General features: G+C 42.2%; 2 protein-coding genes across 3 annotated transcripts in view; one reads left to right on the plus strand and one right to left on the minus strand.

Moving 5' to 3' along the window:
- The window catches only part of itsn2b (intersectin 2b), a 38415-nt gene extending 29900 nt beyond the window's left edge, over positions 1-8515 (plus strand). For both annotated transcript variants that reach the window (XM_014196451.3, XM_045718354.2), the window contains exons 29-39: positions 867-988; positions 1093-1199; positions 1325-1508; positions 1795-1893; positions 2104-2271; positions 2350-2562; positions 2781-2899; positions 3045-3127; positions 3219-3302; positions 5305-5478; positions 5736-8515. In XM_014196451.3, coding sequence (XP_014051926.1) covers positions 867-988; positions 1093-1199; positions 1325-1508; positions 1795-1893; positions 2104-2271; positions 2350-2562; positions 2781-2899; positions 3045-3127; positions 3219-3302; positions 5305-5478; positions 5736-5893 — 1511 coding nt within the window. In that variant the 3' untranslated portion in view covers positions 5894-8515. The remainder of the gene's footprint in view (positions 1-866; positions 989-1092; positions 1200-1324; positions 1509-1794; positions 1894-2103; positions 2272-2349; positions 2563-2780; positions 2900-3044; positions 3128-3218; positions 3303-5304; positions 5479-5735) is intronic.
- Positions 8516-11318: 2803 nt separating this feature from the next.
- Positions 11319-21680, minus strand: kcnk13a (potassium channel, subfamily K, member 13a). Its single transcript, XM_014196436.3, has 4 exons — positions 21324-21680; positions 14516-15054; positions 13935-14189; positions 11319-13188 (listed from the first exon to the last, which is right to left on the minus strand). Exons 1-4 carry the CDS (start codon positions 21652-21654, stop codon positions 13027-13029), a joined length of 1287 nt encoding a protein of 428 aa, XP_014051911.3. The 5' UTR covers positions 21655-21680; the 3' UTR covers positions 11319-13026.
- Positions 21681-25908: the final 4228 nt, after the last annotated feature.

Below are 25908 nucleotides of genomic sequence, written 5' to 3' on the forward strand. Positions count from 1 at the left end.
CGTCATCCCTTGGTGCGAATGTTAGGACAGCGCTAACGGTATGACCGTTTGTCTGTGGAAGAGATCAGCGTGTGTTTACAGTCAACACGACACCATTGCTATCTGAAATAAACACACACATATTCAGAACTGGAACACAGTATCTAGATATTCTGATCTCTGGTTACCGTTTATTTACCCAGTGTCTTCCCAAGGCAGGGTGAAAGTTATGTTGATCATCTGGAAGTACACACAGTCCTTCTCCTATTTTGGTACAAACAGATTTAGCTGCGTGTCTTGCTATGGGCTTAGTGTCTGTGGATGAGAGGGCAGGAGGGATAGAGAGGACAAGGTGAGGGAGAGAGGAGAACACCGGTTAGAGGGTTGGCGAAAGCGTCTCATAGTCTACCTGGGTAGAGCGAGACAGCAGAGAGAGCATGAGTTTACACAGTGAAGACAAGCTGCAGTTTCTAAGGCTCTGGGATAAGACAGAAGAGAGGGAAGAGGGGAGGGATACTGAGAAAGAAAAGGAGACCACCTGTATGGGACTCCACGGCTGTCAGAATGGGCACTCTGCACAAGGTAAGAGTGCCCTTGCTTTGGTTGAATGTGTGTGGTTGGTTCTGAGACGGACTATCGATTGATAGGCTTAGGGGTGTGTCTGTGTGTGTGTGTGTGTTTTCAGAGTGTATACAAATGTGAATGTGCGTTTCTGTTCTGAGTATATACAGACGTAGGATCCTAATTTGACCAGTATTGTCTCAGCAAAATAATCCTGCAGCTACAGGAAAATTCTCAGCAACAAAAAGTGATCAAATTAAGATCCTGCATCTGTATGATTCCCTCCTCTCACTTGCTCTCTCCTCCTCTCTCCTCTCCTCTTTCAGGGTGTGCTGACCTGAACAGTTTAGACTCTATGAGTCCCCAGGAGAGGAAGAGACAGGGCTACATCCACGAGCTCCTCCAGACAGAGGAGAGATATGTAGAGGACCTACAGATAGTCCTGGAGGTAACACACAAACACAGACGCTAGAATCGGCGCACAGACACACACAGCAAGCACACGTATGTACTGTACTCCGTGTGTGTGTGTGTGTGTGTGTGTGTGTTCAGGTGTTCCATAAGCCCATGTCTGAGTCGGGCCGTCTGACAGAGGCAGAGATGGCCATGATCTTTGTCAACTGGAAGGAGCTCATTGCCTGCAACACCAAACTGCTAAAGTACGTATTGACGTGGAGTAGGTTTAGGTGTGTGTTCACGACTGTGATCATATGTATGGGTGTCTCGGGCCAGATGGTAAGAACATGTGGTGTTTGTGTGTGTTTAAATGTGTGTGTGCCCGTAGGGCTCTGCGTGTGCGTAAGAAGACGGGGGGTGAGAACATGCCCGTCCAGGTGATCGGGGACATCTTGGCGTCCGAGCTGGCTCACCTCCAGCCTTACATCCGGTTCTGCTCCTGTCAACTCAACGGAGCTGCTCTGCTACAGAGTAGGACTGACAACCAACAGGACTTTAAAGACTTCCTCAAGGTGAGAGGGGGAGCTAGTGAGAAGAGAGGGAGACTGGGAGGGAGGGAGCATGAAAGAACATGCAGTGAGTGAAGGAAGACAAGAGTACAGAGGAGAGAGAGGAAATGAATGACAAGACAACACATTTAAGTTGGAAGAAGAAGGGGCGGGAGGTAGAATACAACAGGAGAACGTGGGGTGGGTGGAGGAGGAGAACATGAACATTTCTGACACATACCAACCGGAGAGTGCTGATTATACATGGAAGGTTGTGTGTTCATATTAAATATTGGTTTTCCTCCATCAGAAAATCGCCACAGACTACCGCTGTAAAGGCATGCCCTTATCCAGCTTCCTGCTGAAGCCCATGCAGAGGATCACACGCTACCCTCTACACATCAAAAACGTAAGTGTGTGCGTGCGTGTTTGTCTGCGTGTATAGTACCTGTGTGTGTGTATAAGTCATGTGAGTGTGTGTGTGTGTGTACTTTTAACCAGTGTGTATTTTCCATCTGCATTGTTTGTTCTTTGGAAAGCACTTCGTGACAACCTGCTGATGTAAAAAGATTGGTCGGCGTGTGTGTGTGTATTTAACCCTGTCTATTGGTTGTCTCAGATCCTGGAGAGTACCCAGGAGGACCATGCAGACCGCAGGCCTTTGAGAGAGGCTCTGGAGCGGGCTGAGGAGCTCTGTTCTCAGGTCAACGAGGGAGTCAGGGAGAAGGAGAATTCCGACAGGCTGGAGTGGATACAGTCACACGTACAGTGTGAGGGAGTCACAGAGGTAGACACGCACACCGTATACCCACATACACAGTATCTCTCACACATGTCTGTAACCCTCCCTCTCTCTCCCGTGCAGAACTTGGTGTTTAACTCTCTGACTAACTGCCTGGGGCCTCGTAAGCTGCTCCACAGTGGGAAGGTGTATAAGATTAAGAGCAATAAGGAGCTGTGGGCTTTCCTCTTTAACGACTTCCTGTTGCTCACCCACGCTGCCAAACAGTTCAGCTCCTCAGGACCAGACAAGCTCTTCAGCACCAAGAACAACACACAGCTCAAGATGTATAAACCGGTGAGAAACAAACGGCACGGACGTGTTCGCACACGCAGGCATTTGTTCCAAATGGCTCATTTTGACAAGGTATCGAAAGGACACTTCCTATTTGAGAAGTGTTTACTCATCGCAGCCCGTTCAAATTGAGAACATCCCTGTATCCATTTATTTTGTTTCTCAATGGTTATGACATGGTTATGACAGCCTTATGAAGTGTCTTATGTTTCCTCCTGTAGCCGGTGTTCCTCAACGAGGTTCTAGTGAAGTTGCCTGACCCCTCCAGTGAAGAGCCCTTCTTCCACATCTCCCACATCGACCGAGTCTACAGCCTCAAAACCGAGAACATCAACGAGAGGTACACACAGGCACAAACACAAATGCAGGTACACATGCACACACACTAATATGCAGGGACTCCACTCGCATTCCATTACCCTTGCTCGTGTGTGTGTGTGTGTGTGTGTGTGTGTGTGTGTGTGTGTGTACTTTTCGTTCTGCAGGACGGCCTGGGTGCAGAAGATTAAAGCTGCCTCGGAGGACTTCTTAGAGACCGATAAGAAAAAGAGAGAGAAGGCATACCAAGGTCAGTTTTCTGTTTTTCTCTCTCACACTCACTCCAATAGTTAAAGCACGAGTCCTAGTAGTGGTGTGACTATTCTCGTGTGTGTGCGCAGCTCGTTCCCTGAAGGCCAGTGGAATCGGCCGGCTGTTAGTCACCATCCTGGAGGCCACTGAACTCAAGTCCTGCAAATCCAACGGTGAGTTTTATGAACATCATACATACAGTAGCAAGAAAAAGTATGTGAACCCTTTGGAAATACCTGGATTTCTGCATAAATTGGTCATAAAATTTGATCTGATCTTCTTCTAGGTCACAACACAATAGACAGTCTGCTTAAACTAATAACACACAAACAATTATTTGTTTTCATGTCTTTATTGAACACACCGTGTAAACGTTCACAGTGCAGTGTGGAAAAAATGTGAACCCTTGGATTTAATAAATGTTTTACTCTCCTTTGGCAGCAATAACCTCAACCACACATTTTCTGTAGTTGCGGATCAGACCTGCACAACGGTCAGGAGGAATTTGGACCATTCCTCTTTACAAAACTGTTTCAGTTCATCAATATTCTTGGGATGTCTAGTGTGAACTGCTTTCTTGAGGTCATGCCACAGCATCTCAATCGGGTTGAGGTCAGGACTCTGACTGGGCCATTCCAGAAGGCACATTTTCTTCTGTTGAAGCCATTCTGTTGTTGATTTACTTCGGTGTTTTGGGTCGTTGTCATGTTGCATCAACCAACTTCTGTTGAGCTTCAATTGGCGAACAGATAGCCTAACATTCTCCTGCAAAATGTCTTGATAAACTTGAGAATTCATTTTTCCGTCAATGATAGCAAGCTGTCCAGGCCCTGAGGCAGCAAAGCAGCCTAAACCATGATGCTCCCCCCACCATACTTTACAGTTGGAATGAGGTTTTGATGTTGGTGTGCTGTGCCTTTTTTTTCCACACATAGTGTTGTGTGTTCTTTCCAATCAACTCAACTGTAGTTTCATCTGTGCACAGAATATTTTGCCAGTAGCACTGTGGAACATCCAGGTGTACTTTTGCAAACTTCAGATGTGCAGTAATGTTTTTTTTGGACAGCAGTGGCTTCTTCCATGTTGTCCTCCCATGAACACCATTCTTGTTTAGTGTTTTACATATCGCACACTGGTCAACAGAGATGTTAGGATGTTCCAGATATTTCTGTAAGTCTTTAGCTGACACTCTAGGATTCTTCTTAACCTCATTGAGCTTTCTTCGCTGTGCTCTTGAAGTCATCTTTGCAGGACGGCCACTCCTAGGGAGTAGAAACCGTGCTGAACTTTCTCCATTTATAGACAGTGTCTTACCGCGGGCTGATGAACGTCACGGCTTTTAGAGATACTTTTGTAACCCTTTCCAGCTTTAACAATTCTTAATCGTAGGTCTTCTGAGATCTCTTTTGTTTGAGGCATGGTTCACATCAGGCAATGCTTCTTGTGAATAGCAAACTCAAATTTAGTTTGGCTTTTTTATAGGGCAGGCCAGCTCTAACCAACATCTCCAATCTCGTCTCATTGATTGGACTCCAGGTTAGTTGACTCCTGACTCCAATTAGCTTTTGGAGGAGTCATTAGCCTATGGGTTCACATACTTTTTCCAACCTACACTGTGAATGTTTTTAAATGATGTATTCAATATCAACAAGAAAAATACAATCATTTGTGTGTTATTAGTTTAAGCACACTGAGTTTGTCTATTGTTGTGACTCAGATGAAGATCAGATCTAATTTGATGACCAATTTATGCAGAAATCCAGGTAATTCCAAAGGGTTCACATACTTTTTCTTGCCACTGTAGTTTACCTACACAGCAGACAGGTACTAGTACCACTTATTACAATGAGGAAGCTTCACTTAAGCAATAAGGCCTGAGGGGGTGTGGTATATGGCCATATACCACAAACCCCTGAGGTGCCTTATTGCTATTATAAACTGGGTACCAGTGTAATTAGAGCAGTATAAATAAATGTTATGTCATACCCATGGTATACGGTCTGATATACCACGGCTGTCAGTCAATCAGCATTCAGGGCTCGAACCTCCCAGTTTATAAATGTAAACATAACACATGTACAGACTGTATTCGTGTCTTGAGCACTGGTATGTATTAAAACCTTTCCCTCCTCTTCCTCTCTCCTTGTCATCCCTCTCCTCCTCTTCCTCCCCCAGGTAAGAGTAACCCTTACTGCGAGGTAACCATGGGGGCTCAGATCTACACCTCTAGGACCCTCAGTGACACGGGCAACCCCAAGTGGAACTTCAACTGTCAGTTCAACATCAGAGATTTGTACCAGGACGTCCTTTGTGTCACGATCTTCGAGAGGGACCAGTTCTCCCCTGACGGTCAGCACACACACACAAATCCAGACATTGTGGCCGCGCCTGGCCAGGCAGACTAAATTCAGACGCGTGCCAGGTCTCAAATAGTTGTTGAACGTATCAGCTCACCACGTCAAATGATAGAGCAAACGGATGCCCGACTGTGAAGTTGGTGTAGTACAGTTTATGTATTGCAGCGTCTGCGATGTAGTTGGCCTGGAACGCAAACTCTATGTATGTGTCGGACTGCTAACTAGTGTCTCCTCTCTGCCTTTTCCCAGACTTCCTGGGTCGTACGGAGGTTCCCGTGGCGACCATAAAGAAGGAGTTGGAGAACAAGGGTCCAGCAACGCGCCGTCTGCTCCTCCACGAGGTCCCCACTGGAGAGGTGTGGGTCCGCCTCGACCTGCAGCTCTTTCAAAACAGAGCATCCAAATAAGGACTTCTGGGCCAACACTGCAACTCTTCCAAACGAAGGATGCCAAAATAAGGACATCCTGGTCTGCCGCCACACTTGCAGCCTTGGTAGAAATTGTATGTAACTGCTGGTCCAGGGTCTGATACTGTTAATCTTCCTAATGGTTAAGTTTGGGGTTGCCGGTTCCTAGATCTGTGGTTAAGCCAGGGCTAACTTTTACCTGGAGCTGCCATTGGTAACACTAACCACATGATGAGCTAATGGGAACCCTCCCCTCCCTCATCTGAGGTCAGAAGTTCAGTCCTAAGCACTGATCTGAAGACAGTTTTTAGCTTTTGAGGTTTGACTGGGTTGGGTTAGTGTAAAGCTGATCCTAGATCTGTGTTTAGGAGCAGCTTCTAGCAGTAGTGGTTCTACTTGAACCAGCACAACACTTATGGCCTATGCACTCCTCTGCTACTGACTCTCACTCTGCCAAGTGTGCTTGTTGTAAACTCAACCCAGGCCAATGTTTGTTGAAGCTGTATTTATTTCATTACAGATAGTCTTTAACTCCACAGTAAATATTTGTTAAAGCTAAGATTTTGTTTGGGAAAGTAATGTGAGGTAAAATGGAGAGCGGTTAGAAAAGTGCGGTCCTTCTTGCCACGATAGTTTACCACTGGACATGAGACTAATCTCAGGATTTAAGTCTTCTTCCTTTTACTGTCAGTCTATATAACTGTATCAAAACCTGCCTCTTTTATTTTTATCTCGATCTGTTTATTTTTCTCTCTTATTAGTGTAGTAACATTAAAGATACATGTGCAGAGGATCTTTAAGATACTGTGGCGACACTAAGATCTGAGTTTTGAAACGACCAGGTCTTTCTGACTCCCTTTATGCTTGTTATACTTCACAACATACTTCTGCCATGTGCTCCCTCTCCAATATATGGGTGTTTCAATGGAATAGTTTATTTTGTCTTTGATCTATTATGAATGTTGTGGAGGTCTTGTTCTTTAATTGTGGTTTAGTTGCCTCAAATCCTAAAAGGGAAAAGTCTCTTTTTGTTTCTTCCACTCCCGGGCCCATATTCACAGAGGTTCAGAGTAGGAGTGCAGACATAGGATCAGTTTTTCCTTTTAGATCATAATGAATAAGATGATATGGATAGAGGGGACCTGATCCTAGATTAGCATTAGCCTGGTCCCAGATCTGTTTTGTGCTTTTGCCTACTCCATTGTTATTGTCAAGCCAAACATGCTCTGCATGATCATTCGGTAAGGAGTAGGCAAGAGAGCAGAAACAGACCGGCACCCAGGCTAGATCAGCACTCCTACTCTGAGATACTCAGTGAATATGGGCCCAGATGCCTCCAGTGGCTCTATAACCATTAGTGGTGTGGCTGCAGATGACTGGTGAGCCGGAGCTTCTCTTATTGATTTTAATTTATGCAACTATTAACTATCCAGAGAATTTGATCATCAAAGCATTGTATTCAGTGTCTGAAAAAGTCTTTCAGTAGCCTTTTCATATTTTACAAAGGATTTCCGAGAATAATCTTTGAAGGATAACAGCACATTTGAACTACATTATGTAAGTCTTAAGTTTGTGTGACAGGAAGTGATTAGCTGGACAGCCAAGTAAAGTACTGATCTATCAGTCTCTCGCTGCCTTTTCTCCTAATTTTATACTGAACAAAAATGTAAACAAGCAATTTCAGTGATTTTTTTTTACTGAGTTACAGTTCATAAACGGAAATCAGTCAATTGAAATCAATTCTTTAGGCCCTAATCCATGGATTTCACATATCTGGACAGGGGCACAGCCGTGTGTGGGCCTGGGAGGAAATAGGCCCACCCACTGGGGAGCCAGGCCCAGCCAATCAAAATTAGATTTCCCCCACTAAAGGGCTTTATTACAGACAGAAATACTCCTCAGTTTCATCAGCTGTCTGGGTGGCTGGTCTCAGACGATGCCACAGGTGAAGAAGCCGGATATGGAGGTGATGGGCTGACGTGGTTACACGTGGACTGAGGCCGGTTGGACATACTGCTAAATTCTAAGTTCTAAGTTGGAGGCGGTTTATGGTAGAGAAATTAACATTAAATTCTCTGACAACAGCTCTGGTGGACATTCCTGCAGTCTGCATGTGTGACAAAACTGCAAATTTTAGAGTGACCTTTTGTTGTCCCCAGCACAAGGTTCACCCGTGTAATGATCATGCTGTTTAATTAGCTTCTTGATATGCCACACCTGTCAGGTGGATGGATTATCTTGGCAAATGAGAAATTCTCACTAACAGGGATGTAAACAAATGTGTGCACCACATTTGAGAGAAATAAGCTTTTTGTTCATATGGAACATTTCTCGGATCTTTTATTTCAGCTCATGAAACATGGGACCAACACTTTACCTGTTGTGTTTATATTTTTGTTCAGTATAATTTGAGCTGCACAAGTCTTCTATTGGGTTTTATTAATTTGAGGTTTAACTTTAAATCATGTTTTTTTTTGTGTCAATGATTCTATGTAATGATTACAGTGCTAACAGTGTGGATCCTACATTGCTACCTAACATGCGGTGTGTTCACAATGGGCACAGCATGGCACTCACTGAATCATGGCTCTTTTAATGATAATAAAAGGTATTGAAAACAAACTGTCCAAGATATCTAAGCTGAGATTGCCCCTATAGTCATTGGTTTGTATAGACCTCACCAGCTTGTAGTCATAAAAACTGATTTACCTCTGGTTCGTTCAGCTATTCCTACGGGCAAAGTGAATTAGGAAAGAATAGGATTTTGGAATAAATGCAGGAAAAAAGGGCTCTATTCAATCAGATCCGCTTTAGCCAACATCCGCATAGCGGTTGTTTTGATGGGTGTCTGAGGTGGAACTGCTTTAGCTCTGTCAAATCCACACGTGGCCCCTGCCATTATACCTAAAGCGGACATTGCCATTGGCTGCATGGAGTCGCATTAACAGAAATCCCATGCAGCCTTGTTTACAAGTTTGAACAACGGGATGTGAGATGTAATCTTCACCTCAATTAGGATGAGAGAAATCCTCATTTTGTTTAATGATTTTTGAGGGCAATTATTTCTATATAGCCTACACTTTCCTGTTCTGAACTTGTAATGCTAGTGGGGCAGGTGTGGCTTCCTGACAAGGATTGCAAGAACAGCTGCTCACTGATTTGATGGATTCAATGCAATTTCTGACGCCGCCAAAACATCAGCCATGCATGCGGGTGTCTGTGGTCGCAGTTAAAGCTTGATCAGAATCTAGGCCAAGGTTAACAGGCTTATGAGATCTTACACATTTTGTTCTGAGATAATATTAGTTAACATGACCTTGATGAATTATAAAGCTTTTGTGTGCCTTGTTTATTTAATTACATAAATCCTTCAAAATTCACAAGTGAGGTTAGTTGATTATGATTACCTCATAGAACAAAATGTACAATATCTCCTAAGCCTGTGTTTACCACAGACCTTATTTTTGGCGTTTATCCAAAAACAAATTTCCCCATAGGCTTTGTTCAACGAAACATGGCGGAGTTAGTGCCTGCGCAAAGATATCAGTACTATAATTGCTCTCGATTGTCTACTCTGGGTGGTTGCCATGGCAACATAAAGCATTGTCTTTCACACCTGAATGTGTATGTTGTATTACACTACCAGTCAAAAGCTTGGACACACCTACTCAATCAAGGGTTTTTATTTTTACTATTTTCTACATTGTAGAATAATAGTGAAGACATCAAACTATGATAACACAAATGGAATAATGTAGTAACTAAAAAAGTGTTAAACAAATAAATAGATTCTTCAAAGTAGCCATCCTGTGCCTTGATGACAGCTTTGGACACTCTTGGCATTCTCTCAACCAGCTTCACCTGGAATGCTTTTCCAACAGTCTTGAAGGAGTTCCCACATATGGTGAGCACTTGTTGGCTGCTTTTCCTTCACTCTGCGCTCCAACTGGGTTGAGGTCGAGTGATTGTGGAGGACAGGTCATCTGATGCAGCACTCCATCACTCTCCTTCTTGGTCAAATAGCCCTTACACAGCCTGGAGGTGTGTTGGGTCAATGTCCTGTTGAAAAACTAATGATAGTCCCACTATGTGCAAACTAGATGGGATGGCGTGTTGCTACAGAATGCTGTGGTAGCCATGCTGGTTAAGTGTGCCTTGAATTCTAAATAAATCACTGACATTGTCACCAGCAAAGTACCATCACACCACCTCTTCCATGCTTCACGGTGGGAAATACACATGCAGAGATCATCCGTTTACCTACTCTGCGTCTCACAAAGACACGGCGGTTGGAACCAAAAATCTCAAATTTGGACTCATCAGACCAAAGGACAGATTTCCACCGGTCTAATGTCCATTGCTCGTATTTCTTGGCCCAAGCAAGTCTCTTCTTCTTATTGGTGTCCTTTTAGTAGTGGTTTCTTTGCAGCAATTCGACCATGAAGGCCTGATTCACGCAGTCTTCTCTGAACAGTTGATGTTGAGATGCGTCTGTTATTTGAACTCTGTGAAGCATTTATTTGGGCTGCAATTTCTGAGGCTGGTAACTCTAATGAACTTATCCTCTGCAGCAGAGGTAACTCTGGGTCTTCCTTTCCTGTGGCGGTCCTCATGAGAGCCAGTTTCATCATAGCGCTTGATGGTTTTTGTAACTGCACTGGAAAAAACTTTCAAGTTCTTGAAATTTTCTGGATTGTCTGACCTTCATGTCTTAAAATAATGATGGACTGTCATTTCTCTTTGCTTATTTGAGTGGTTCTTTCCATAATATGGACTTGGGTTTTTTACCAAATAGGGCTATCTAATGTGTACCCCTACCTTGTACACAATGGATTGGCTCAAACACATTAAGAAGGAAAGAAATTCCACAAAATAACTTTTAACAAGGCACACCTGTTAATTGAAATGCATTCCAGGTGAAGTTGTTTGAGAGAATGCCAAGAGGGTACAAAGCTGTCATCAAGGCAAAGGGTGGCTACTTTGAAGAACCTCAAATATAAAATATAACACTTTTTTGGTTACTACATGATTCCATATGTGTTATTTCATAGTTTTGATGTCTTCACTATTATTCTACAATGTAGAAAAGAGTACAAATAAATAAAAATCCTTGAATGAGTAGGTGTTCTCAAACTTTTGACTGGTACTGTATGTACCAGCTGCTTTCACTCGGGTCTATCCTGTTGAGAAAATACACAGTTTTTCCACACAAACATCTTTGAAAAGTTTGAGGGCTTGAGAGAAACATTATATCCCTGGTGTTAATTTGGGTATGATACATTTTAAAGTATTGATCTTTGTGTATTAGAGTGAACTGTTTGACAGGGGCAACATAAGCCTGTTCGATGTTTTTCTCTGCCTCCAGTGAAGTACAAACTGACAAAGCGTAAGAAACAATGTCCTGTTACATAATATACAACAATAATAAAAATAGAAACCTTTAATTATAGCAGTGGCAGATGATAATGCATTGCCAGAAGGATGCAAAGCCCTCCAGAAAAGAGGCCTACACTGCTGACATAATGTGCTATATGATCATAACATAAAATGGCGTTAAAACACACAAAGAAAATAGCCAGTCAATTCAAATGTCTATCTCCACATTATGTTTATACAATCCCTTTCATTCTCATAAAATCCTAACACATCGCTCTGTTTACATTAGTTCAACACACTGTTAGGGATTTCTTGCATCGTTTCAAGTAGCGCACAGGGACTGTAACAGGGAGAGAGATGGGAAGACGATATTATAAACGCTTTCTGAGGTTGCTTTTTATGTAAAACAAGGCTCCAAACCCTGCACTCAACAGTGCGTTATGTCGTGACTCAGGAGTCCCCTGATTTAAAGTGTGAAACTTCCCCGACAGAAATTCAAAGAAGATCAATGAGAGAGAGGAAAATACAAAAAAAGAGTGTGGGGAAAAAGAAAAGGTCTTTTGATGTCCTGCATCATCCATTATTCAGGTCTGTGGTGACTCCATGTTCCAGACCACCCACACGCACACATACATCAGCTATCCAGCTACAAACACAACAGCTGTCCGATTAGCAATTCAGAGCCACATTTACATTAAGTTCTACCTTCAAAAGACGTAAATAATGATTTCCTCCAAGGAGAAGTGGAGCGCTGAGATAAATACAATTTACTTATAAATTCTGTTTATATGCCTGCATACTTTAATTGATTTTAGTTTTTCCTGGAACATTGCAAATGTCTTCTTTTTAACTGTATTAAAAGGGGTGCAGGGTAAGTTTGAATTAGTATGTGTAATTTCAAGTAATAGATTTCAGTCTTCTTTCAATTTTTCTTAATCATATTTAAAAACCAAAGAGAGGAAGAAGTACTACTCTGTTACAGATAAATGACAGCTAGCACTTTTAGAATCAATCAAATGTATCAGTACAGTGTTTTCTTATAGTTATAGTTTCTAACATTTTTGGAACTGTATTTACAATATAGTGTGATATCTTGATTTTTTTATAGCAGAGTGAAGAGGAGTTCCTCAATCAAGATCTTTATGAATTTGATGACTGATTTCAACTTCTGGGCACCTATTCAAGCATAAAAGCATGATCCGTCTCCTACAAAACAACACCATAGCTGTCAATAACAAATACTGTACACATGTCAATAAGGGAAAGACAAACATGATCATGGACAAGACCATTTGGCGTCATAACCCTTAACATCTCCACCACGATGGCTGATGTGTCATGGTCACTGAACATTCTCGGACAAAATGGCTGCCATGCATAACGAAGAGTGCCACGCATTGCTGATAAACGATGAGTCATTATCACGCTATGTAAAGCTCTTATGACGTCTGCTCTTTGAGACTCCATATGATGTTTTCTGATATTCTTATTGTAGTTGTTTTCTCTACAGTGTACAGTGCCTCTATGGACCACGTTCAGTGGGCTACAGCAATGGTTCCATTCCAAAACCTTTTCCAACTGTGACCTATGTAAAAGTTTTGGACCCGACCCAAACCAGTTTTTGGGAATCCCTCCTTCAGTGAGCACCTGGTGTCCACTTTGTCTCTCGAATCACATGGTTTTGAGAGATGTAGTATCTGTTTTGATCCTTCTCTGTATGGTGTGCAGTAAGCCTGCATAATGACTGTAATATTCAGTCATCTATCCACACTGGTCTCAGCCAGCCTGTTGTTCATGATGCCCAGCGCCCCGACTCCCCCAGAGAAACCATTCTGTCTGTTTTGGTTGGAGACGGAAGGCCGAGGGATCCCATTGGTTGCTGCCTCTGATAGCTGCTTCTGCATCAGGTCCAGGTTCACCTGGAGAGGCGAGGAGAGGTTCACATGATACTTTCATAACTAGACAAAAGATAAGACATTATAAAGGCTCCTCTACATGTTCATAACAAGATATAAAGCATGCCGCAGGCTTTAAAGGTAGACTCAGCAAGATGACGTTGCAACAAGAAGCACAGCAGATATTGAGACGAGCGCGATGCAAGACTTTGCTCTCACACATTGTCACACAGAGTACGTGCAGATGTGCGCTTTATGCTGCTACAACGTGGCAAAGAAGTTTAGCCTTGAGCTTCTTAGAGCTCGGTTCAATCCGTAGCACCGAAGATCTGTGTTGTAGCCCAGTTGACATTTAAAGGTCATTGTGTTTACTTCGTGCATGCAACTTCATCTCACTGGGTGTACCTTTAAGTGTTAACAAACTTTCCTGTCCCTTTGTACAGTTAAAATAGCGCAGGGTTTGCATCTCCAAACTGCTTGCTTACCAAAAGGATATACATAAATATATTTCCAACAATACAGACAATAGATCATACATTCCATATTGCATGACAGCACTAAGAAACATAGATCAGGTGCAGTCTGAAACGTAGATTTAAATTGGTCCCTAGCCCTACTGGTCACTCCGGGTACTAGACACTGAAAATACAGTCAAAACATGCCAAAAACCCATGCCCTCAATTTATAAAGTGGAGGGGCAACACTTTTGACTAGAGATGAAAGTAACAGAGTGAACTTTTAATGTTCTTTTTACCCGGTGACCCTCTCACCTTATTGGCTGCCAGGAAGTCCCTCATGGAGATCATCTCCCCTGACATCCGCCGTCCTCCATCCGTCTCACTCTCGTTCAACGCGTCCGTTTCTATGGAGACAGTCCGCCGCGCCCGGAAGTGTCCATGTCCTGTGCCGCTGGGCATCACGGCATTCCGGCGCGGGTGCAATCTCTTCGCGATCCCGGCGGGGCAGCAGTGGCAGCAACCTCGGCAGCAGAAGATGTCCAGCTTTCTCAGCAGCCAGTTGAGAGTCTGCTTGAGTTTTGGGAAAATGTATTGTTTTTATGAAACTTTGAAATTCTGTGACATTATTAATGATAGTGCTCTGGTAAAAAACCCACAAACCTAGAGAAAGAGGCTGGAGTGTGTGTGTGTGTGTGTGTGTGTGTGTGTGTGTGTGTGTGTGTGTGTGTGTGTGAGAAAGAGAAGAGGAAGAGCAAGAGAGGGATAGCCAATAGGAAAGGACAGAGTAAAAACAGAGAGTGAATGCACGCCATCTCCCACAATGTGTGGGTCTGTGCATGCGTGCAACCACAACTGCTCATAAAACAAACATAAATAAAACAAAAAATCCTCACCTGCTTGATGACAATGGATATGACGTTGAACAGCGAGTAGATACAGCAGACACCCATCAATATAAACAGGAAGTTCCCCAGTCTGTAGGCTGTCTGGTTCCCGTCGTACATAACCCTCTGGCTGCTTACCATGTCCCCGAACCCGATGGTGCTGAACGCCACAAAACAGAAGTACAGCGAGTCCAGATAGCCCCACCCCTCCACCGCTGAATACATGGCCGAGGCACAGCAGGATATCACCACAGCAGCTACACAAAGAATCAGCATCACGTAGTACACAGAAGGCTTCCATCCAGCGAGACTGTCCCTGTCTCTATTTCTGGGTCCTGGCGGTGGCGCCCCCCTGGGGCCATCGTGGGGCATGACGCCCGGTCGCCGGCGCTGCAGGTCGTGGCATGACTTGAGCACGAAGGCGAGCACGGTGATGATGCGCTCCAGGAAGAGGTTGAAGAATAGGATGGTGGAGGCGCAGCCGATCAGGCCATAGAAGATGAGGAAGACTTTGCCACTGACCGTGGTCGGGGTGGTCATGCCAAATCCTGACCAGAGAGAAGGGGGAGGGGTGGAGGAGAAGAGAGGTTTGGAGGGAAGGGGGGAGAGAGATGGTAGATGTTCAGGAGAGAAATTAAAATGGTGAAGGTTCATTCATCATAATTACCTTACCCTCCCTGTCTGTTCCTAAAGTGCCCACCCTCTAAAGTGCTCATCCCTTCATAGGTGGCATTGTCTCATAATACCTTTTCTTGGCATATCTCATTGAGTTCAATGCTAATTTAGCGACTGGGTTTTTAATTACCATTCTGACAGATGTGCTCCTCAGAGATGAAAGATACATCCCTAAAAACTCATCCTTTTAAAAAGAAAGAGAGTCAGGGCTGAAGAACAGGCTTGAGACTACTGGAGGAGAGGGAACGGAGATGCTAGCAATAAAGCACTGCCTTTATTGGCTTCTGTTAGTGTGTCTAACGTTTCATTCTCTCATTGACATTGACGGAGGTATATCCTATTGCCTATATTATAACCTTTTTTAATTTATTTTTTAATTATTATTTATTATTTAACCAGGAAGGCCAGTTGAGAACAAGTTCTCATTTACAACTGCGAGCTGGCCAAGATAAAGCAAAGCAGTGCGACACAAACAATAACACAGAGTTACACGTGGGATAAACAAAAGTACAGTCAATAACACAATAGAAAAATCTATATACAGTGTGTACAAATGGAGTAAGGAGGTAAGGCAATAAATAGGCCATGGTAGCGAAGTAATTACAATTCAGCAAATTAACACTGGAGTGATATATGTGCAGATGATGATGTGCAAGTAGAAATACTGGTGTGCAAATGAGCAACAAAAAAGTAAAAACAATATGGGGATGAGGTAGGTAGTTGGATGGGCTATTTACAGATGGGCTGTGTACAGCTGCAGTGATCGGTAAGCTGTTCAGATAGCTGATGTTTAAAGTTAGTGAGGGAGATATGTCTCCAACTTCAGCTATTTTTGCAATTAATTCCAGTCATTGGCAGCAGAAAACTGGAAGGAAAGGCGGCCAAAGGAGGTGTTGGCTTTGGGGATGACCAGTGAGATATACCTGCTGGAGCGTGTGCTGAGATAAGGCGGGGCTTTACCTAGCAAAGACTTATAGATGACCTGGAGCCAGTGGGTCTGGCGACTAGAGCATACAGGTCGCAGTGGTGGGTGGTATATGGGGCTTTGGTGACAAAGTGGATGGCACTGTGATAGACTGTTTGCTGAGTAGAGTGTTGGAGGCTATTTTGTAAATGACATCGCCGAAGTCGAGGATCGGTAGGATAGTCAGTTTTATGAGGGTATGTTTGGCAGCGTGAGTGAAGGAGGCTTTGTTGCGAAATAGGAAGCCGATTCTAGATTTAATTTTGGATTGGAGATGCTTAATGTGAGTCTGGAAAGAGAGTTTAGCCAGACACCTAGGTATTTGTAGCTGTCCACATATTCTAAGTCAGAACCGTCCAGAGTAGTGATTCTAGTCGGGCGGGCAGCGATCGGTTGAAGAGCATGCATTTCGTTTTACTACCTTTACCCAATACTGTTTCAAATAGCCTGTGGTCCCTCACAAATACATTTTCAAACCAGTAACATAATATTCTCCCTCCACACCAAAAAAAAACATGTCATTGATATACAGTTGAGATAAAATTGAGGGCGAAAGGTAGCCTATCGGTTTAAGAGTTGGGCAAGTAACCAAAAGGTCGCTGGTTCGAATACACAAGCCGACAAAGTGAGAAATCTGTCAAGGTGCCCTTGAGCAAGGCACTTAACCCTAATTTGCTCCAGGCCGCCGTACCACTATGACTGACCCTGTAAAACAACACATTTCACTGCATAGTGCACATTGTCACCCCATACTGCACAAACAGCCTTTGAGCATCATCATGTTCTATATGAGTATCATGTACTCAACTTCTAACCTCTGGCTGTATCGTCCGCTGCCCGTAGGTTATATACTTTATTTGTGTTACACACTCTCAGTAAAGGATATATGGACGCCAGGAAGGAAGCAAAGTGCTCAACTGTATCTGATTTATAATCGTTGACAGCATACTGGAAACAAGAACAAAAACAAAAACAAGAATATGTAGGTGCGAGCAGCAAAGAAACAGGGTTTACAGGATGACAGAAAGGATACAAGCTCAATTAGATAAAGCAAGAACTCCATCATGTAGGAACTTCCTTTATGTGTAATCAGTGAAAGCACTAACATGTTTATCTCTCAATACCACAAGGATGACACTAGCGAAGTTTAGTCTAGTGCTGTAGGTTGGTCTGAGTAGGTTGGTCTGAGCAATGTGAGCAAGTCCATGCACCAAATAATATAAATATGGTTTGAATATGATTTGTCGTTTCAGAATTGTTCTCTTAACTCTTTTGTTTTTGACTCTGACTCTTTTTTACAAATAGGATTCTCCAGAGTTTCTTAAGCCAATTTGTCCAGAGGCAACAAGGTGAAAATGTACAAATTATTTAAATCTCAGTCGGTACACTCTACATTAGCATTCCAAAATACTTAAATTCCATTCTCACAGCTGTAATACGCTGACTGTGCAAGCGGCAGGACTTCCGGTTTCACATTTTCCTGAATAAAATATCCACTTTTTACTACGTTGAGACAAAATAATAGGGCAACAATAGGTGATTATACAGATATGCTAATCACAATATTTCAGAAAGAAAATATGAAGAAAAAAAATATATTTAAAAGAATGTATATTTTTCAAAAAGGAGAGGGATACGTAGCATTGGAAATTATGCACACAATTACATTGACAGAAGCCACAATCTAAAATAATAAAGCTGATCTACCCCCTAATTAAAAAATAAATTACTATTTTATTTTTTAAATTTTTGGGGTAGATCAGCTTTATTATTGTTATACTCACACAGCTTCTAAGGACATATACATAAGGTTTACATACCAAATGTTAATGCCCCATGTCCATCGATTCAGTTCTTATAGCCCTGGTGTGATATGGTGCCATCTAGTGGTGTAGCTTGGTTGACTTTGAATGCAGCAAATACTCATTCGCAAATTCATTAGAGGCTAATTTATTGAGTCTACATACCAAATCTGGAGTCAATCTTATTTATTGTTCATGAGAAGAAGTTCTTTAAAGCATTTTTAGCATATTAAGCATACAGTGCATTCGGGAAAGTATTCAGACCCCTTGACTTTTTCCACATTTTGTTACGTTACAACCTTATTCTAAAATGTATTAAATCGTTTTTCCCCCCTCATCAATCTACACACAATACCCCATAATGACAAAGCAAAAACGGGTTTTTAGATATTTTTGCAAATGTATTAAAAATAAAAACTGAAATATCACATTTACATAAGTATTCAGAACCTTTACTCAGTACTTTGTTGAAACACCTTTGGCAGCGATTATACAGTCTCAAGTCTTCTTGGGTATGACTCTACAAGCTTGGCACACCTGTATTTGGGGAGTTTCTCCCATTATTCTCTGCAGATCCTCTCAAGCTCTTTCAGGTGTCAGGTCTCTCCAGAGATGTTCAATCGATCAACGCTCCCCATCCAAAATTAAAAGCGGTACCGGAGCGCCAAGTCTAGGACCAAAAGGCTCCTGAACAGCTTCTACCCCAAGCCAAAAGACTGCTGAACAATTAATCAAATGGCCACCCAGACTATTTACATTGACAGCCCTTTGTTTGTACACTGCTGCTACTCGCCGTTTATTATCTATGCATAGTCACTTAAAAAATTACATTGACTAACCTGTACCCCAGCACCACTGTATATGGCCTCGTATATTTTTGTATGTTACTTTTTGATGATTTAATTTTTTAACATTTTATTTTATTTTGTAAATATTTTCTTAACTCTATTTCTTGAACTGCACTGTTGGTTAAGAGCTTGTAAGTAAGCATTTCACGGTAACGTCTACACTTGTTGTATTCGGCGCATGTGACAAATAAAGTTTGATTTGATTTGATCTGACTTTTAGTCCATGAGAAGATTTTTACAGATTATTTTAAGCATTAGTGTTACATTGTAAAAAAGTGAATTGTTAATAGGTACCTTATTTTTTTAAGATACACTGTACATTTCAAACGTAACATGGTTCATCAAGGTAATGTCTGATGACCCTGAAAACTAAAGTTGATAGGCCATTGTGGAGTGGAGTTACAAAGGATTTAAATGTAAAATCACATAAAATCGGATTTCCTGATTTATCAACTCAGTCATCTCTTAACCAATCCCTTAGCTGTTTTCAAACTAAGTTAAGAGATGTATCACGGGTATGGGGGTTTAACTGAGACTGCTTATAACGGTACCCCCAATCTGTGCCACTCTTTTTGACCAAACCAAAGCAAATGACTTGCTTGGGCGGAGCTCAAAAACCGTGAGTGAAGAAGGCCGGGAAATCGCTGTCATTTGGTCCTATGGTTCATGAAAAGATTTTAAAGTATTTTTAGCATATTTTAGCATATTATCGTATGTGCTAATATGCATCTACTGGTATAGTAGATGGGCTCCCGAGAGGCGCAGCGGTCTAAGGCACTGCATCTCAGTGCTAGAGGCGTCACTACAGACCCTGGTTCGATTCCAGGCTCTATCACAACCGGCCATGATTGGGAGTTCCATATGGCGGCGCACAATTGCCTCAGCGTCGTCCGGGTTAGGGTTTGTAAATATGTTTTTTTTCTTAACTGACTCGCCTAGTTAAATAAAGGTTAAATAATACAAATAATAAAAAATAGTGTGGCCATCTTTTCTCAACATCTTCAAGAGTCCAAAGACTAAATTTTGATTGCATATGACATTTAGTCCATGAGAACATTTTTATGTTATATTTTAAGCATTAGTGTTACATAGTCAAAAAAGTGAATTGTTAATAGTTTCCTTATTTTTAAGATATCAATGTCAAACTCAACATGGTTCATCTTGGTTATGTCTTTGATGACCCTTAAAAGTTTCAAGTTCATTGGCCATTGTGGAATGGATTTACAAAGGATATAAATGGACACGTACAATTGGATTTCCTGATTTATCAATAACTTAGCCAATCCCTGAGCTTTTCTCAAACTAAGGGCTTGTTTCTGCATATTTTTGCATATTAGGTATGTGCTAATATGCGTCTACTGGTATAGTGTGGCCATTTTTGAATGCATCAATATAATTTTCTCAAATTATTTATGAGTGATGTGTTCAAAGAGCAAATTTGGAGTGCATATTACTTTTTTTTCATTTTGATGTTTTTCAAAGGTTTCCACAATTTCCATGATGGAGGAAAATCTATCCTGATGGAACTTATGGGTCCTTGAGGTAAATTTTTTCAGCATGAGGAAAGGTACCTACTTACATACAAAGTTTCGAGTCTATGTCAAACGGGGCAACATATATGAGGGTTTAAGTGAGACTGCTATAGGCCAATAAGTACCTTTTTCTTTTTTACCAAACCAATCTAAATGCGTTACTTGGGCAGTGCTCAAAGGTGCCCACTAGTGACTCATCGGTGCCATTCTATGTGACCAAGTTACTCATGGCCTCTAGTTTCTGTGTGCCAAATTAGACATTTTTATAATAGGTGTTCACAGAAAATAAATATCTGCAATGAAAATAAATAACCTGAATGATTAATAGCCATATCATTTTTTTGGCAAAACTGATGTCATCACTCATGTCATCAGTAACTTGATGTTCATTTTCCTTCTGCCTTAAAGCTAGCAATGATTGGGAGAAATAGGAGCTGCCAATTAACGGAAAAATGATTCTTGAGAAGGGCCAACGTCAACGCTCTTTGTCACATGGAGAAATGTATATTTAATGTCTCCAATATGCAATTTGTTTCTGTCTCCTTTATCTGCATGGTCATCTACAGTAGACTAAAGGAGAGTATTTCCAATACGCAAAATGCCTACATGTTTATCTACCTTGATTGTATCCTGCCATATCTATTAAATCGCAGACCTGCCTATACATTTTTCCGGCATAAATTCAGTATTCATTTCTCTCTCTCTCATTGATAGGGATGAAGATATATGGGTTATTCGGTTAATCAGTTTGTCAAGGTGTCACAGTGTCCTATCTTTTGAAGTGCAATTCATTTCCTGAATTATATAAACAACCATTTTTGAAAGGTATGCAACATAAAAACATTTTTTCTTGTAATCTGGTGCATGGCACCTATTCTAAATTATTCAAATGGTGCATTTAGATTAAAAGTGCATTTCTTTGCAATACACTTTTATACATTATTTTTTATACAATACATTCTTTACTGAACCTTCTGGCTTTGTTTCTGAGTTTACCTATGGTCGACACCACGGTTCCAACAAAGTAAAAGGCGCCGGTAAAATCCCAGCGCGGTCTCAGTGTATCCACGCGGATACCGGCGTTGTTCGCCTCCTCATAGTGCCGGAGAAATGTCTCCAACTCGGTCCGGTTAAGGTTGTGCTTCTGGGTGAATCTCTCGAAGCGCTGCGCCCACTGCTCGTTTGCCTGTAGCTCCTTCGGCTGCTCCAACGCAGAGAACACCGCAGCACCGCACAGCAGATACAGCACGATCAGCACCGCCAGCATCAGAAACCGCGCGTTATCCTCGTTCACCACACCGCAGCAGCAGCCTCTCCTGCACGCCATTACGGCGGCAGCGAGGACACTGAGGAGTACCCTGGGAGAAGGAGCCTCCGCATCGTGTCAGACGAAGGCACATGAAAACCTTCCTAATAAGTGGGTTGTTCCACCAATTCGGTGCCTTTTGAGAAGTGTAACTTGGTAAACAAAAAAGTTTGATTTCACTTAATTTTAACATTCTGTCATAAAGAGCACACTTTCAACTTCATAAAAAACATGTCTTCCCATCTCAAGTGGTATAACAATGAATATACAGTACCAGTCAAAAGTTTGGACACACCTACTCATTCAAGGGTTTTTCTTTATTTTTACTATTTTCTACATTGTAGAATAATAGTGAAGACATTAATACTATGAAATAAGACTTACGGTAGACCATTCCATTCTTGTGGGCCAGCTAAGGAGTATTGGTGTCTCTGAGGGGTCTTTGGCCTGGTTTGCTAACTACCTCTCTCAAATAGTGCAGTGTATAAAGTCAGAAAATCTGCTGTCCTAGCCACTGCCTGTCACCAAGGGAGTACCCCAAGGCTCAATCCTAGGCCCCACGCTCTTTTCAATTTACATCAACAACATAGCTCAGGCAGTAGGACGTTCTCTCATCCGTTTATATGCAGATGATACAGTCTTATACTCAGCTGGCCCCTCCCCGGATTTTGAGTTAAATGCTCTACAACAAAGATTTCTTAGTGTTCAACAAGCTTTCTCTACCGTTAACCCTGTTCTGAACACCTCCAAAACAAAGGTCATGTGGTTTGGTAAGAAGAATGCCCCTCTCCCCACAGGTGTGATTACTGCCTCTGAGGCTTTAGAACTTGAGGTAGTCACCTCATACAAGTATTTGGGAGTATGGCTAGATGGTACACTGTCCTTCTCTTAGCACATATCAAGGCTGCAGGCAAAAGTTACATCTAGACTTGGTTTCCTCTATCGTAATCGCTCCTCTTCCTCTATCGTAACCCCAGCTGCCAAACTAACCCTGAGTCAGATGACCATCCTACCCATGCTAGATTACGGAGACATAATTTATAGATCGGCAGGTAAGGGTGCTCTCGAGCGTCTAGATGTTCTTTACCATTCGGCCATCAGATTTGCCACCAATGCTACTTATAGGACACATCACTGCACTCTATACTCCTCTGTAAACTGGTCATCTCTGTTTACCCATCGCAAGACCCACTGGTTGATGCTTATTTATAAAACCCTCTTTGGCCTCACTCCCCCCTCCCCCCATCTGAGATATCTACTGCAGCCCTCATCCTCCACATACAAAACCATTCTGCCAGTCACATTCTGTTAAAGGTCCCCAAAGCACACACATCCCTGGGTCGCTCCTCTTTTCAGTTCGCTGCAGCCAGCGACTGGAACGAGCTGCAACAAACACTCAAACTGGACAGTTTTATCTCAATCGCTTCTTTCAAAGACTCAATCATGGACACTCTTACTGACAGTTATGGCTGCTTTGCGTGATGTATTGTTGTCTCTACCTTCTTGACCTTTATGCTGTTGTCTGTGCCCAATGATGTTTGTACCATGTTTTGTGCTGCTACCATGCTGTGTTGCTACCACGTTGTTGTCATGTGTTTCTGCCTTGCTATGTTATTGTCTGAGGTCTCTCTTTATGTAGTGTTGTGTCTCTTGTTGTGATGTGTGTTTTGTCCTATATTTATTATTTATTTTTAATCCCAGCCCCCGTCCCCGCAGGAGGCCTTTTGCCTTTTGGTAGGCTGTCATTGTAAATAAGAATTTGTTCTTAACTGACTTGCCGCAGTTAAATAAAGGTTAAATAAAATAAATACAAATTCTTTAAGTGCAGTCGCAACAACCATCAACCGCTATGATGAAACTGGCTCTCACGAGGACCGTCACAAGAAAGGAAGACCCAGAGTAACCTCTGCTGCAGAGGATAAGTTCATTTGAGTTACCTGCCTCAGAAAATGCAGCCCAAATAAATGCTTCACAGAGTTCAAGTAACAGACACATCTCAACATCAACTGTTCAGAGAAGACTGCATGAATCAGGCCTTCATGGTCGTATTGCTGAAAAGAAACCACTACTAAAGGACACCAATAAGAAGAAGAGACTTACTTGGGCCAAGAAACATGAGCAATGGATATTAGACCGGTGGAAATGAGTCTAAATTTGAGATTTTTGGTTCCAACCGCTGTGTCTTTGTGAGACGCAGAGTAGATGATCTCCGCATGTTTAGATTTCACCGTGAAGCATGGAGGAGGTGTGATGGTATGGGGGTGCTTTGCTTATTTAGAATTCAAGTCACACTTAATCAGAATGGCTACCACAGCATTCTGCAGCGATACGCCATCCCATCTGGTTTGCGCTTAGTGGGACTATCATTTGTTTTTCAACAGGACAATGACCCAGCACACCTCCAGGCTGTGTAAAGGCTATTTGACCAAGAAGGAGAGTTGATGGAGTGCTGCATCAGATGACCTGGCCTCCACAATCACCCGACCTCAACCCAATTGAGATGGTTTGGGATGAGTTGGACCGCAGAGTGAAGGAAAAGCAGCCAACAAGTGCTCAGCATATGTGGGAACTCGTTCAAGACTGTTGGAAAAGCATTCCAGGTGAAGCTGGTTGAGATAATGCCAAGAGTGTGCAAAGCTGTCATCAAGGCAAAGGGTGGCTACTTTGAACAATCTAAAATCTAAAATAAAATTTAACATTTTTTGGTTACTACGTTATTCCATATGTGTTATTTCATAGTTTTGATGTCTTCACTATTATTCTACAATATAATAAAAAATAAAGAACAACCCTTCAATGAGTAGGTGTCCAAACTTTTGACTGGTAGTGTCCTGATCACGTCTGGTGTGGATGGACAAAATCAACATGCACTCGCCCGGTTTAGTCAGCATGTAATCGGGAAAGCCTGGTGAAGTCCATGGCACAAAAGTAGCTACAAAGGGGTGGAAACCAGTGACTCCTCACAACACGTCAAGCCAATCAAATGACTTGCCTTGGGGTAAAAAAAAATATTGGTGTGACCACAACGTGATTTTGGAGTTGTGGCTACGCGAGACTAAATATGAGTAACAGGGTTGGCGTGGTACGCTCAACCCGCTCCGTTTTCCCCCACAAAACACAGCAAATGATCAAAAAGAGTAGAACCAGCTCACCTGCTTATACACTGATTTCACTTTTAGATGTTCAATGTTTCTTTTGAAAAAAATAATACTTAAAAAGGAATAGTTTCTCCATATTAAAACGAGAGTTCAGTTCAAGTAAAATCAGGGATAGACATAATTAAATCCCTAATCACATGAAATATATAATAATCTTCAGGAATGACTTTGTCAAAGAAACTAAATAACTAGGGCTTTACAATGATGGTGAAAACTTGGAGAAATGTTGGGGTTAAATGGGTTAATCACAGAGGGTGCATAGAGGGACATGTCAAAATGATGAATTTAATATGAATCTTTATATATATACAATTCAATACTGGTGCACAATTTCTACTGAAAATATCAAAGGGATGCAAAAGGCACTCATTTCGTGGGACAGCCCATGTATAGTTTGATATTCTGGCAGAAGTCCCATAACTGTTGGGAATGTTTCATTTAAAAAGATACCCAATTACCTCGACTCTCACCTTATCATCCACAGGAAATGTTTTATGTAGATGCAGAAAGTCAACAGAATAGTGGGTCAATTTCTAAGAGAGTTGAAGTGCAAGGCCCAACTTCTCTTCAGTTCTGGTCCCGTGGCTGCCACGCTGTAACAGCGTAACGCGAACCGGTGCACTTGCACAGCTACTGTGTGTAACTGTGTCATCTCAATGGGCGTGTTCGAGCAAATCACTATTGCCAAGTCGGTGACCATCGTTGGTTAGCGCCTTTCAAAGTGTGTTGCATTATGTCGACTGCATGAATTTGACAAAAATCATGTGAGTTTTTACTGCAAGTTTCTGCAGTTGCTCTTCACCAACCATCGCCTGCATCGTGGGAGGCTCTATTGTTAGTGTGTTTTTGTCAGACCCAGGAGAACTTGACCAAAGTCCTGACTGAAACAGGAACCAACTTTGTTGCAATTCATATACAGTGGATATGTGCAAATGAATATATTTGAGTCTCTCTCTCTCACACCAACTGATTGTACAATGTACACACATACACTGAGTGTACAAAACATTAAAAACACCTTCCTAACATTGAGTTGCACCCCCCTTTTGCCCTCAGAACAGCCTAAATTTGTTGGAGCATGGAATCTACAAGGTGTCAAAAGCGTACCTCAGGGATG

Source organism: Salmo salar, chromosome 01 (assembly GCF_965601325.2).
Source record: "Salmo salar chromosome 01, fSalSal1, whole genome shotgun sequence".
Taxonomy (NCBI): Eukaryota; Metazoa; Chordata; class Actinopteri; order Salmoniformes; family Salmonidae; genus Salmo; species Salmo salar.